At 40.7% G+C, this 15,003-nt stretch overlaps 1 protein-coding gene across 1 annotated transcript in view; it reads left to right on the top strand.

The window, feature by feature from the left end:
* CATSPERE (catsper channel auxiliary subunit epsilon) overlaps nt 1-15,003 on the top strand; it is a 171,240-nt gene that overhangs the window by 136,751 nt on the left and 19,486 nt on the right. Inside the window, exons 13-15 of the mRNA XM_078383093.1 lie at nt 3,725-3,800; nt 6,789-6,841; nt 10,639-10,680. Coding sequence (XP_078239219.1) covers nt 3,725-3,800; nt 6,789-6,841; nt 10,639-10,680 — 171 coding nt within the window. The remainder of the gene's footprint in view (nt 1-3,724; nt 3,801-6,788; nt 6,842-10,638; nt 10,681-15,003) is intronic.

The raw sequence follows: 15,003 nt of genomic DNA, 5'->3' as shown, positions 1-15,003 counted from the left end.
GGCCAGTCTGGCCTCCCATGGGAGGGAGTTCTAGAGTCTGGGAGCAGCCACAGAGAAGGGCCTCTCCTATGTCCTCAACAAATGCACCTGTGAAAGTGGTGGGACTAAGAAAAAGGCCTCTCCTGATCTTAACACTCAGAAAGGGAGGCCCATAAAAGGAGATGTTCCTTGAGATACCTTGGATCGAAACTTTTTAGGGCTTTATAGAAGTCTTGTAGAACGGAGTTTCTTGAAATGACACTATCTAGTGCTGTTGTTGTTATGTGCAGTCAAGTCAAAATTACATGTTCCTCCATGATACAGAGTCATTTGCACCAGCACAAGCTGGGAAGTGAGGTGTACATGTGGAACAAAGAAAGTAGAGGCATGCATCCATACAGACAAGTCACTGCTGACCTGACTGATGACAGCATGGATGGCACAGCCTTCCAAATAAGGGAATGAGAGAAAGTCACAAGGAAAGTGTATCCAAATTTAGGGCTTTCTGCATCATACTGATGTGAGTTTAATTTTCTTGCCACTGTAAGTACACTGCATGTAATGATGGTTAAACATAGAAGATCACAGGACCATGCTATTAGTGGTGTACATTATTTAGCTCTCAAGTGCAGATAAGGAACATAATGCTACTTTTTATTATATAACCCTGTGTGGATTGTCCTTTGACTCAGTGGCCGAAACCCAGTTGTACATCACAACTAGAATACGCCCATTGAATCAGTGGGACTTACAGAGCATTTGACTCAACAAATCCACACTGTTTCAATAGCCCCACTTGAGTTGCAATTTACTGCTGAATTTCAGCCACTGTGAGAGAACTGAACATATCAGGCTTTTTGATTTTTTTTTTAATCAAAGTGAACAATAGAGAATGGAATATTAAGTCTTAACCTTTCCCTTACTGGCTCAGAATGATAATGTAACACTGCTACATCAGAAAAAAAATCCCAGGCAGTGAACAGCATTAGATGAGTAGACATTGTCTAGAGGGGCGGGGTAAAAATCGAATAAATAAATAAATAAATAAATAAATAAATAAATAAATGCATACATACATACATACATACATACATACATACATACATACATACATACATACATACATACATACATACATACAGTGGTGCCTCGCATATGAGAAACATCGCTCAACGGAACAAAAAAACCCATTAAAACGAATTAAACTTGGTTTAATGCGTTCCAATGGGCCCTAAACTTACCGTTGAGCGAAGCTTCTCCATAGGGGTGGCCATTTTCACGCCCTCGCAAAGCGAGGGCGCAGTGCGAAAAGTTGCAGCGGCCATTTTGGAATCGCCGATCAGCTGTTCTCCCCCGCTTCGTTGTGCGAAAATCGCTAAGCGAATCACTTAGCGATCGTCGCACAGCGAAAAAACGGCATAGGGGCCATCGCTGAGCGAACGCTCCAGTGATGGTCCGGACCCCCTCGCTATGCGAATTCATCGCTCAACGGAGCGATCGCTAAGCGAGGCACCACTGTACGTACATACGTACATACATACGTACATACATACATACATACATACATACATACATACATACATACATACATACATACATACATACATACATACATACATACATACATACATACATACATACATACATACATAAAAATAGCAAAATACAACTAAAATATCAGAATAATTCTGTCATTAAATTAGGCTGGATCCTTATCCCTGATTTGCCTTTTGACTGACCAGGAGCACCTCTGTCTTGTTTGGATTAAGTTTCAGTTTGATGGTCCTCATCCATTCCATTATTGACAGCAGGCACTGGTCTAGGCATAGAACAACTGGAATCAGCTGGAAAGGAGAGATAGAGTTGGGTGACATCAACATACAGATGGCACAGAATCCCAAAATTCCAGATAACTTCTCCCAGCAGTTTCATGTAGATGTTGAATAGCATAGGGCAATGGTCCTCAGTCTAGGACCTCCAGATATTCTTGCACTACAACTCCCAGAAGCCTTCACCACTACTTCACCAGGATTTCTGGGAGTTGAAGTCCAAGAACATCTGGAGGCCCAAGTTTGGGGACATAGGGGACAGGACTGAACCCTGGAAGACACTACAAGCTAAATGATAGGGCAGTGGTGGTGAACTTGTTTGAGCCTGAGTGCCCAAACTGCAAAAAACACCCCCCAAAAAACAAACAAAAAAACCAACCCAGTGGGCAGTGGCAGATGTGGCAGAGGCGAAAGCAGAAGTGGTGGCAGAAGTGGGAATCCCGGGCAAGGAGGTGTCTCCAGACCCCACTCCAGATCCACCTCCAATCATGCCCAACCCTGCCAGTGCCACCTGCTCTGGATCCTAGCCTGCCGCCTGTCAGGGTGCTAACACTGCAGCTGTAGCTGCCTTCTCAGGTTTGGCTGCTGGGGGTAGTGATCCAGTGACTTATGGCTCACATGCTCACAGAGAGGGCTCAGTGTGCCAGCTGTGGCACACATGCCATAGGTTTGCCATCACTGTGATCGGGTGTCACTCAAGCAACAATTCCCTCAAAGCCACCTTCTGAGTTCAGCCATCCAGGAAGCATGAGAACCAAAATAGTACCTCAAAGACTCATCCTAAAAAGGTACCCCAGAAGAATACCGTGGTTGATGCTATTGAAAGCCACAGGGAGATTCAACAAAAACAACAGGGACACATTTCACCATCCAGTTCCTTTTGGTCATCCACCAAGTCAACCAAAGGTGTTTCTGCCCCATGACCAGTCCTGAAGCCAGACTGAAATGGCTCTAGAAAATCTGCTTCATCCAGGAACCTTTGGCCCTGAGACACCGCCACACACTCCCAAAATTTGTCCAAAATGAAATATTGGAAATTAGTTTATAATGAGATTCAAGGAAGACTTTCTAAACAAAGGTCTTACTACTGCTTCCTTTAGGCATTCTGGTACAATGCCTTGCTTGCAAGGAGATATTCATTACTCCCCTAACCAACTCAACTAGTCCCCCTCTGGCTGCTTTTTAAGCTAGGAAGGGCAAAGCTCTAGCACACGTGGTGGATTTCACATCTCCAGAGATCCTGTCCACATCCTTAGATAGCACAAAATTAAATTTATCCATTCGTAAAGGATGGGTGGAGCAAAAGTTATATCAACAAAACCTGCATCAGCTACAGCATCTAAGGCAGAGCAGATCCGAGTGACTTTGTTTGCAAAGTACCTGTGAAGTGTTTGCAAAAGGCAAACACTTCATAGCAGGGCATGAAGTAGTCAATAGCCCTCTCTTGTGCACACCTGTGCAACAGGCCCTTGCCCACCCGAAAGAGCTCTGCTGGACAGCTCTGTGAAGACACAATGGTGGCAGAGAAGAATAGCTTCTTTGGTGCCACCACTCATACAGAGTAGGCTTTCCAATAGGCTCTAGACCATGTTTGACCAGATCTGCTATGAATTTTCCATCATAATTGCTCTAGTCATCATCCACAGCTCCCTTGTAAACCAAGGAGATAATTTGACTGCACTCCATGGAAGTGGAGCCATTATATCAATAGCCCTGACCATTTTCCTATCCAATAGGCAATATTTACAGTACTTTTCACAGAATTATGTCCTCTACTAAGTGTCAAGACATTATAGTAATATGAAATGGGAAGAACAGACATGAATAATGAAAACAAATGATGGCTGTATTATATTAATTTCAAAGCATGTGAAAATGATAATAACTACTTTTTCTGGGTGGTAATTTCTATACAGAAGACTATCCCAGGGCATTATGACTGTTGAACTTCATCCTTCTTTATCTGGAAAAACATGTGATTTAAAATTCAAGGTATGCTTTCCTGAAAAAAAAATCAATGACAATTAAATATAGTGATAAGTATATGGGGAGCCATGTTTGACAAAACATTATCCAGTAATAGTTCTGCTGGATAGCTCAGCATTTTGGTATCTAGCTGTGGAGCCAGAAGTGGGCAGTTTGAGTCCCAACTATACCTCTAAGATTGGGCTGGATTTGATGATCCATAGAGTCCCTTTGAACTCTGCAGTTCTAAAGTGGTGGTGGTGGTGGTGCTGATGGTGCTGATGAGCATATGACTGCATGAGTATATTTGTCATTGGTTATGGGGGAAAGTGTTGTGAGAGAAACAACGATTAAAAGTTTTCTCAATAGCAGAGTACCGTATTTTTCCATGTATAAGACTATGCTTTTGTCTAAAATCTTTAGACTAAATTGAGGGTCATCTTATACATGGAAGTAAGCTGAGGAGAGAGAGAAACAAGTGGAGGGGAAAGCAGGGATCAAAGTGATCCTGCAGGGCTTTGATCCCTGTTTTTCCCTCCACTTGCTAAGCCTTAGCAAAAGGAAATCAGGGATCAAAGTGCTACAGGATGACTTTGATCCTTGCTTTCCCCTCTGCTTACTAAGTCCAATGGGGCTTAGTATAAGGAGAGGGAAAGGCTCAAAGCAATCCCATGGCTGTATAAGGGGGAAGGGATCAAAATGATCATGCAGTCATGGGATAGCTTTGATCCCTTTCCCCCTCCTTTTGCTAAGCCCCATGGGGCTTAGCACGAGGGGAGAAAGCAGGGATCAAAGCGATCCTGCAGTGCTTTGATCCCTTTCCCCCTATACTTGCTAAGCCCAACTTAGGTATCTTAATTTTGGGTTAGAAAAGTGGGGGGCATCTTATACACGGAAAAATACGGTAAATGGTGCATTGACATATGGTCAGGGTTTTCAAGGTAAGAAAGGTTCAGCAGTGGTTTGCTATTGCTTTCTTCTGTTCAATACTAATAAAAGCTAGTTTGAGTCACACTCATGCAAGACCCAGTGAAAAAGGCAATAATACTAGAAAAAACTGAAAACAGCAGGAAAAAGGAAGGTCAAATATGAGATAAATAGATTCCATAACGGAAGCCTTGAGTTTAAAAGTGCTGGGTAATGTTGTTGAGGACAGGATATTTTAGAGATCACTTATTCAGAAGATCTCCATAACTTGAAGGTGACTTAATGGCACATAACAACAACAGATGATTGGGCTGTTAATCCCCTGGTAAAGCACGTTGTTGTTATGTGCTGTCAAGTTGGAACCAATTTATGGTGACTCTAATGGGGTTTTCAAGGTAAATGAGATTATTTAAGGAGTGGTTTTACCAGTTCCACTCCCCCAGTCAGTTTCCATGGTCAAATGAGGATTAAAAACGTGTTCGCCAGAGTGCTAGTCCGGCATTCTATCCACTACACTACCAGCATGTAGAAACATTTAAAACCAACAACTAACCTTTATTTAAAAATTTAAATTCAATATAGAAAAGCTTAAACTGTAATTCTAACTAGGGAGACATGTGCCCTTGGAGTATACACGGGCAAACAGCAATAACATGGCTATTCTTTGGAGAGTCAACAATGGAAAAGGAGAGACAGATCCCTGAGATACACACAGGAGGAAGTAGAGTCAGAGAGTGAAAGCATAGACTTAATCTATGGCTACTATACTTCCAAATGGCCCTTGTTATCATTTAAGCTGGGTAGATACTAAGAGATAATCCGTGGAGAAAAGCAAGTCGAGAAAAAGCATACTTACTCACAATTTATATTTGATGTAAATTACTTCAAGTTTCTTTGGCCTAAATCCAACTTGATGCTGAAGGTAGAGCTGGCCATTTCAACTTCACCACACCCCTGCACAACCATCAAAGCTGCCTGAAAACTTAATCCACAGGGCTATGTAGACCTCTAGAGAAGATTTTCAGAGTGTCTAGTGTCTAAATGAAGGATAGCTAATAATTACTACCCTGTGCTGCATTTTGCCTTTGTCTACATGGAGGTCTAGAGCTGATATAGGTACCACAATATGGTACAGTTTTAAAAGGTTAGGAAATAGAGGATAAAACTATAGATTTAATAATTAGACTGTATATGTCATGATATATCTGATGGTGTTGTTACCCTGTTTTCCTGAAAATAAGATTTAACCTGAAAATAAGCCGCAGTATGATTTTTCAGGATGCTCATAATATAAGCCCTACCTCAAAAATAAGCCCCAATTAAGTGAAACCCCACCCTCCACCATTATGCAGCAACCAGAAGATGACATGACTGTATTTGAGCAAATGTAAATTGCTGTACATGAAAAAAAATCCCCTGAAAATAAGCCCTAATACGTTTTTTAGAGCAAAAATTATTATGAGTGTGTCTTATTTGGGGGAAACACAGTAATAAAGTTTTCGTATCAGGAGAAAGTTACAACTTGAGATCTGATGCAGAAAGTACACCCCTGAAGTGAAATAATTTGGTTTTTCACAAGAGAATAATTAATTTGAGAGAATATTTTTGTACAATTTCTGTGTGAAAGATGAGTAAAATTTTATATAGATATTAAAGCTTTTGAGAAATGTATAAATCTGCTTTTCCTAGCCATTGCAAAGTATTTGCAAATGTCCCATCTAAATTTTTTAAAACGCCAAATATATGTAAGTTCAGTTCTTCAATACAAACACATACAACCTTGTTTTGGTAATGTTGCAATGCTGCAAGATGAATTTTGATGGACCTTAGGGTAGCTGAATACCAAGGAGAAGAAAAATGGAGTATGCTTCATGAAGAGAAAAGGTAACAATAAAGATTTGTTTCCATATTTGAATACATTTTAAATCTTTAGTTCCAATGCTGGTTTTGTTCTGCAGTGAGGATTTTAGATTTGTGTTATGTAACCCATTAGGAGACTAAAATATTACTTTGCAACTTACTTTGAGGAGGTATTTTTTATTATTATAAGTGCATCTATATGTTCTAAATGTGACTTTTTTTCCTTAGCTCACTCACTTAAGAGTTGGTTGCCCTCCAGGGAAAGTACTGCATGTTTTAGGGCAAGTTCATTTCCCCTTATTCTTCTTTATAGAATTTAACTATAGAATTTGAAATAAATGTTAAAACAATCACATTTACTTGTTTATTTGCATGCCTCACATCCTTTCTGTGTAGCTGAGAAATATTAGCTGAAACCCTGTTGCCCAGTTGCACACATGACAAAACTTATCTTTTGCACTCTGAGTTGTGTGACTTAGTATGCAGTAGATACTGTTAGTAGAGATTTCTTTACTTACGGCAATCCACTTCCAAAAGTTATGTCATTTACACAACAGGGAAACAGGATTTCAGCCACAAATTCAGAAGAGTGCTCTTGGTGTGTCACATACATGCCTTCCCTCCCTCCAAAAATGTTTGTTTTTAACACATGAGCTTATAGTTCACTTGCATACTCCAGTTTGCTCTCTCTGTGCAATTGGTTGTTGATGTAGGGGACAAATGGGAATGCAAAGGACTGCTTTTCTGTTTAATGTATAGACTCTTCCACCCTCTACTTTGAAGACATGGTCAATTGCCCATGCATATTGTGACTGGCTGGTTCTGCTTACCACGGTTTGAGCTGCCCTCTGCTTTATCAGCCACCCAAAGTGAAAACAAAGTATATGCAGATAACCGTAACACAATGTATGAAAATCACTATAGATATAGTGATTCAGAATCATGGCAGAAAATACTTTTAAAGCATAGCTGATCAACCAAGAAACAGACAAAAGACAGCTCCAAATAACAAAGAACTGAAAAAGCCAACATGGCTAAAATGAAGGTGGTAGTGTGTATGAAAAGGATTTATTTATTATTGATTGATTGATTGATTTGATTTGATTTGATTTGATTTGATTTGTATCCCGCCCATCTGGTCTGTTCGACCACTCTGGGTGGCTTCCAATAAACGTATATACAATAAAACACAGAGACTTTACAAACAATCCATAACACATACAATAATAAAACAGATAATAAAGAAAGAAAGAATAAAGGAAGAATTAAGTATTGACAGGAGGGAAGGCCTGAATGTACATCCATGTTTTTAGTTGACTCTTAAAAGTGCCCAGCATGGGGGCACACAAATCGCCGGAGGAAGGTTATTCCAGAGGCGAGGAGCCACTGCCGAGAAGCCACCGCCAAGAAGGCCTGTCGGCTTCCCTCAACAGGTCATCATACAGGGCGACCAATGCCATCTCTGTACCGTGGCACGGCCTGAAACCCAACTGAAACAGATCCAGGCCATCTGTTCCCTCCAAGTGGGCCTGAAGCTGGTCGGCGACCACCCTTTCAACCACTTTGCTCATGAAAGAAACATTTATCTCTCTTTTTTAGTATAATTGTACAAATTGATGTTAATGTACTATTTCACTCTCTGGAATTTTACCCTTTCCCTATCCATACCCACCCCCTTAACCCTAAATTCCCTTCCCATAATTCTGCCCCCATTGAAAATAATAAAAAAATTAGAATCGCAAAAAAAAGAAGCAAATGGATCTGGCTGAGTGATACTGAGCAGGTAAAACTGAACATGGTTGTCTAAGTTGCATTTTTGTCTAGTAAGTTAGGATATGAACTCTGAGTAGCATAAACTCAGTTAAAATAAATAAACCATAATTTATCGTGATGTCTGAATCAACGATATGTGATGGGAGATCCTTGTAAACTTACCGTATTTTTCGCTCCATAAGACGCACCTTTCCATAAGACGCACCAATTTTTTAGGAGAAGAAAACAGGAAAATATAATCTGTTTTCTTAGCTCCATAAGACGCACAGACTTTCCACACCCCTGTTTTGTGGGAAAAAAGTGAGTCTTATGGTGCAAAAAATACAGTACCTACTCATCGTACAAAAACTCCACCTACTACTTCAGTCATTCTGCAGATGGAGAGCCAGCATGTTATGAGCTGTGATCTTCAGCCACCACTACAGGGTAGACAGCTATTATTTATTTATTTATTTATTTATTTATTTATTTATTTATTGGACTTATATACCGCCGCATAGCGCTACAAGCACTCTCCGGGCGGTTTATAATTTTAATTATACAGGCTACACATTGCCCCCCCAGCAAGCTGGGTACTCATTTTACCGACCTCGGAAGGATGGAAGGCTGAGTCAACCTTGAGCCGGCTACCTGGGATTTGAACCCCAGGTCGTGAGCAGTTTTAGCTGCAGTACAGCGGTTTAACCACTGCGCCATGAGGCTCTTGCTGTTATGTTGACTATATTTGTGCATCCAATATAATGCAGTCATCCTGTTTTCTTTGAAGGAATTCAAAGCAATTAATAGCCGTCTACCCTGTAGTGGTGGCTGAAGATCACAGCTCAGTTAAAACATGCATCTGGATCTCCCTAATCCTAGTCCAGCTCTCTAATACTAGTCTACACTATTTTAGATAACTTATACAAATATATCCTTCATTTCCCTTCATTGCGTCAAGGATATATGTATTCCTGTGCAAAGGATGGGAAAATGCTGTGTAACATAATAATACTGGCTTGTTTAATATTTTTTAAATGCTTCAGATGATACCTTTTTGTACAACTACAGTGGTGCCTCGCATAACGAGCGCCCCGTTTAATGACGAAGCCGCATAGCGATGCGGATTTTGTGATCGCAAAAGCGATCACATTGCAATGTTTAAATAGGGAAAACACTGCATTGCGATGATCAGTAAGCATTTTGCTTACCAATCTTCGCATTGCGATGTTTTAGAACAGCTGATCAGCTGTTCCAAAATGGCCGCCGGGTCAACAAAATGGCCACCCGCAGCGTTTTTGCGCCGATTCCTCGCTTACCGAGGCGGCGAAAATGGTGGGCCTATGGAGGATTTCGGCTTAGGGTTTAATGCGTTCCTATGGGGTTTTTTGCCCCGTATAGCGACGTTTCCGGATAGCGACGATTTATCCGGAACGGATTATCGTTGCTATGCGGGGCACCACTGTATTAGGACAACAGTGGGTTAGCAGAGAGACAGCTGTAAATAAGGACATTGTAATTTCAGGTCTTACCATATAGGTCTTACCATGCATTTGGCTCCTCTGTCATTTAACCAAGATGGCTCTTGAAGCTTGAGTTGCAATCGAAGTTTATATATTCTGATCCTGAGTGGTTATCTCATTAGTAAGTAAGAAAAGATCTGCTACTCACGATGTGATCCTGGAAAAATACACTGATCTGACATGAATCACAGAACCCTAATTGGATAATATGAGTGAAGATTTATCCCCACTCTAGCCATCATATCTCTTCATGAACAATTGGTTGATATAGAAGAATGAGAAGGAAAAGTTCTATGTTCTGTGCAAAATTTCATCTCTCTGACTAGGTGCTCATGTATTCCTTAGTCTGAGTGTTCAGCACAAAATAGGGGTTCTGACTGGTCATCTTTCCAACCACCATGCTCTCTGCCTGAGATATTTTATCAGGCTGATTGTCCAGTGGACTTCAATATTAATCACACGTCTCTGTAACAAGGCCTGTCCTAGGGCAACATGTACTTGATTGTGCTTAATGGGATTATAATCCCTTTGTTTTGAATAGATTGCAGTATGGTAGGGTTTAGGCTCACTGGGACTTCAGACTTTGGGTAGGTTGAAGGCCACCAAGATGGTCCATTCTAGCAGACTGATAGAGCAAGTTCACTAACAAATTGTTACTTATCTTAAACATTTTCAAGTAAGGTAGGATAAAAATAGTTTACATTAATAAAATAGTTACCTCTCATCAAAATAAATCATTGTCAGACACCGTTTTTAAAAATTGTTATTATACTTGTATATAATTATATTTCTGTATTGTGTTGTAGGAAACCTTCAGAATGTGACGATTTTAAATTTACAGTACCTTGGTAAGAAATGTATGCAACATATAGAGCAAATAGTACTTTAGAATGTTCCTGGTGTCATTTAACTCAGAGGGTATTGATAAAGCAATGGGCTTTAGAAACTCTGCTGCATATCAAGGTCTTTCTCTGAACAAAATAGTCAGCACTGTCGGCTCTGAAAGTGCTAATAAGCACACTCAGGGTGCAACTTAATTGCCAAATTGAATTGGGCTGGATTGGCCAGAAGAAACTGCAAACTGTTGTTGTTGCAGCTGTTAGTTCTGTGTGGCTTGCCAATCAACCAGTCCAGTGCTGGATACAAAAAATTAAAAATTCACTTTTGCATCTTGTTCTGTTCCTCCTCTGTAGGGAAGCAGGAGAAAGCTTTAAATGTCCTACTAACTAGTTAACATGTGAAGTGGCTTAAGCAAAGAGAAAACCAGCCATCTGCTTTGGTGCAGGTAAATATGGCTAAGAGAGAGGCTGGTTTGTGACTGCCTGTCATGTGGTCACTGGAAAAAAGAATGAACCATCCCATCCCCAAAGTAGAGCAAAGCTTGGGACAAAATCCTATCTAATTGCACCTTTACTCTCTCTCTCTCTCTCTCTCTCTCTCTCTCTCTCTCTCTCTCTCTCTCTCTCTGTGTGTGTGTGTGTGTGTGTGTGTGTGTGTGTGTGTGTGTGTGTGTGTGTGTGTGTGTGTGTGTGTGTGTGTGAGAGAGAGAGAGAGAGAGAGAGAGAGAGAGAGAGAGAGAGAGAGAGAGAGGCTTTTTCAGGAGCTTTTCTTGCCTTCCATAATTTGCACAAAATTTCTGAGTAGAATTATTTCACAATAAAATTGTAAAATAATTGCCTAACAAATAATTTTATGCCTAAAATTAGTGCCACTAAACATAACAGTTTGGGGAAGACAAAAGATCCACCCAGTAAAGAGAACAAGAGAAATATCATTTTTGGAATTGTGCTACCAAAAATGATAGAGGAAAGATGCAGAAAAGCAGCTGCTTATATACAGTGTTTAAAAACACAAAACAAAAAAGACTACTTCTTTACAATATTCTTCATTACAGAAAAAAGTTAAGTAGAACTTCATGAGGAGTTTATTTTAGATTGTGAGGAGCTGCATAGAATAGAACAAAGTAAATATTTGTTGATTGAAACATAAATACTGTATACAACCTTTGTGTATTAGTCCAGTGATTGTCATTTTAAAAATGATTTGTTTTTTAAATGTATATTAATGTAATAACCTGTTTTTAAATTTTAAAAACTTCTATTCAAAAATAATACAACCAACAAAGAGTCTTGTACTATCTTAAAAACTAGCAAATGTTGTTATGCATAATATTCTGTGAAATGTAGGCCATTTCTTCAGGTACACTGGAAGTAGTAGGCTATAGTCCAAAAAAAACCTATCAAATTAAACTTAATCTCTAAGGTGACCCCAAAATCCTTGATTTTGGTCCAGAGGATTAATATGGGTACTCCCATGGAAATTTATGCAAAAGGAAGTTCTGTACTATTGTGACCAATAGTTGTCTCCCCTGGTTCTTTCTACTAAATTAATCCTTTTCGGTCTTTTGGTACACTGTGTCAAAAAGAGGCAAGGCTCTGAAAGCTGCAGATCTCTCTCTATAGCCCTATTCTTTGGCAAGGGACATATTTTACCAGCTTATGAAATTACACACACATTAATAGATCTGAACTGTCTGTATTTTGTGTGTGTTACATCTGAAAGAGGGTGGAGAGTGTGTGCCAAGTCCTCCACTGCTAAGCTCTGAATTCTCATGGCAGCAAGCAGTTGTTATAATGCCTCATCATGGATGGTGACTGGACATCTTCAAAGTATATTATGGTAGATGAAGCAGAGGGAAGCTTGAGCAAAGTAAAGTGTTAGCAACATCTGGATTTGGGCTAGAATTAGGCATTGACAGTCAGGACCTTGGACAGAGCACTGACTAGAGGCTTCTCATTTACAGCAAGAAGAGCTATTGTTTCAGTAAAGTTTAAAGGACTTTGGATACCTTATAAACCAGATGTGAAGAAACTTTGGTTCTCCAGATGCTTTGGATTTGATCTCCCTCAAATCCCAGGTAACATGTCTAGTGTTACAGCACTGCATACTTCAAACATCTGGAGCACCAAAAGTTTCCCATCCCTGTTTCTGTGGAATAATGCCTGTTTGGAGCTGCCTGGATGTTTAACTGCCATTGCTTTATTCACCAGTTAGTGGCCCTTTTTTGTCATAGAGGTGATGGTGGATGAATAGGAGAGAGTTTCTCTGACTTTAGTAAGTCAGGGAAAGCCATGTCTCATAATTGTAAAATACCCTGTGATGGAAGTGAAGATTTATCTTCCAGCTTGTTCTCTGAGTTGCAGGAGGAGTTAAAAAGGCCATAGTTCTATGTTGTAGAGTATATGCTTTGCAATCTCTAGCACTTCCGGGTAGGACTGGAAAACATAGGCCTCAAACCTCAGAGATCATAATAGACAGTGTCAGCCATATCAGGCTAGAGCAGTGGTTCCCAATCTTCGTCAATCCAAGTGTTCTTGGACTGCAACTAGCCAGCATGGCTGGTGGTGAAGGCTTCTGGGAATAGCAATGCAAGAACACCTGAGTTACCCAAGGTTGAGAGCCACTGGGCTAGAGGAACCAAATGTGAGACTCCGTATAAAGCAGCTTTCTAACAGGTGAGGCTACTGAACATGACAGTATGGGGAACATTTTCTCTCCAGTAGTGTATCAGACCAAAACAAACAAATAAGCAAGCAAGCAAACAAACAAAAAAGACAAAAACATTATGGAACCTTAAAGGCTAACTGTTACATTTTAATGTGAGCTTTCGTGAACACTGTCTAAGGAAGTGGGCTTGTTCACTAAAACTCACATTAAAATATAGCAGTTAGTCTTTAAGGTGCTATAATTCTTTCTTCTTATTTTTTGGCCTGATGTGCCAGCACAGACTAATACAGCTACCTCTTCTAAATCTCCACTAGTAATTACTCTCATGAAGTTCTTTTGAGTGCTTTCCTGTGAGAAGAGTGGGTATGTTGTAAGATTACTTCTTCTTCGTGGCCTCTGTGAATTCACACATGTGGGTTACAGTCTGTGCTGGCACAGGGTTTCTCGGAATATTCCAGAGCTTTTTCTGCAAAAGTAACAATATTAAGGGTTGCCCCTATCGCGCATGCTGCGCCCGCCTCAGCCTTCAGTTCCATTTTACCGCTTAGGTGTTAGGAGCTTCTCGGCTTAGAGCTTTGCTGTTTCATCTTTTAAAAAAAAAATTGTAACTCGGACTGGTTGGATTACGGTTTTGCTGTCCCTCTGGTTGCCCCTCTTTGAATTTTGATCATCGTACGGATTACGGATTTACTCTATTGTGTTTTGATTTGGACTGGTTTGCTTCCTGCACTTTCTAGCGCACTGGACTTAGTGTTTCACTTGACTACGGACTGGTTTTTGACTATTCCTTTGGCTTATCTGGCTTATTTGGACTACTCAATACTACTTTGGATTCTTTTGAATACCCTTTGAATTATTAGGATTTATTGTTTCTGACCCAGACTGATTAATGACTTCCGTCTTCTGATTCATCCCGACCATGACTTGCTATTACTGGCTTCTTTCCTCGTTTTTTGTGAGTCCTTGAATTCTTTCCAGCCTACTGGTTTATGTCCCCATCCGGTCCATTTAGAAGGTGTGTTTTGTGTACCCGTAAACTTCCTTTTTTGGATGGTCATGAACACTGCCTTTTTTGTGTGGGCCAGGTCATCAGCCCTGATCCTGCAGGCATTGTAAAAATCTCACAAAGCCTGCACTTAAAGCTAGGGAGCAGAGGCTTAAATTGTTCTGGGACAAGACCCTTTCGGCATCCAAGCCTTTCGCGATGGAGATCGGCTCAACTCCTTCCGCTACTCCCCGCCCAGAGGCTTCTCTGTCCTCACAACCTCCAATAAAGACCAGGGCGGGAGAGAAAACACTAAAAAAAATCTGCCTTGTCTTCAAGAAAGTCACCCGTCTTCAGAAGCCCCTTTGAAGCCCATCTCTGGATCTCCTGAAAATAAAAAAGACCTCAGCTAAGGGGAAGAAAGATAAGCCAACAACCAAAAAGGATCGGCCCTGAGATATTCCCCCAGTTTCCGCTTCATTGCCTTCTCCTATATTACAAGATTCTTCACAGGACCGTGAATCCCTGTCAGACGGCACTGTGTCACTGCCACATTGACAGACGCCCGGGTTACCATCAATGCCGAGCCGTTCGCCTAGTCCTCGCCAGCTAGAGAATGTAATTCCATCTAGCTCAATGTCTGCCCATTCAAGCCCTGTGTCTACCGGGCGGGCTACAA

The sequence above is a fragment of the Pogona vitticeps genome, chromosome 1 (assembly GCF_051106095.1).
Source record: "Pogona vitticeps strain Pit_001003342236 chromosome 1, PviZW2.1, whole genome shotgun sequence".
NCBI lineage: Eukaryota > Metazoa > Chordata > Lepidosauria > Squamata > Agamidae > Pogona > Pogona vitticeps.
Note: the sequence above shows the minus strand (reverse complement) of the source record. Positions and strands in the feature narration are given on the sequence as shown.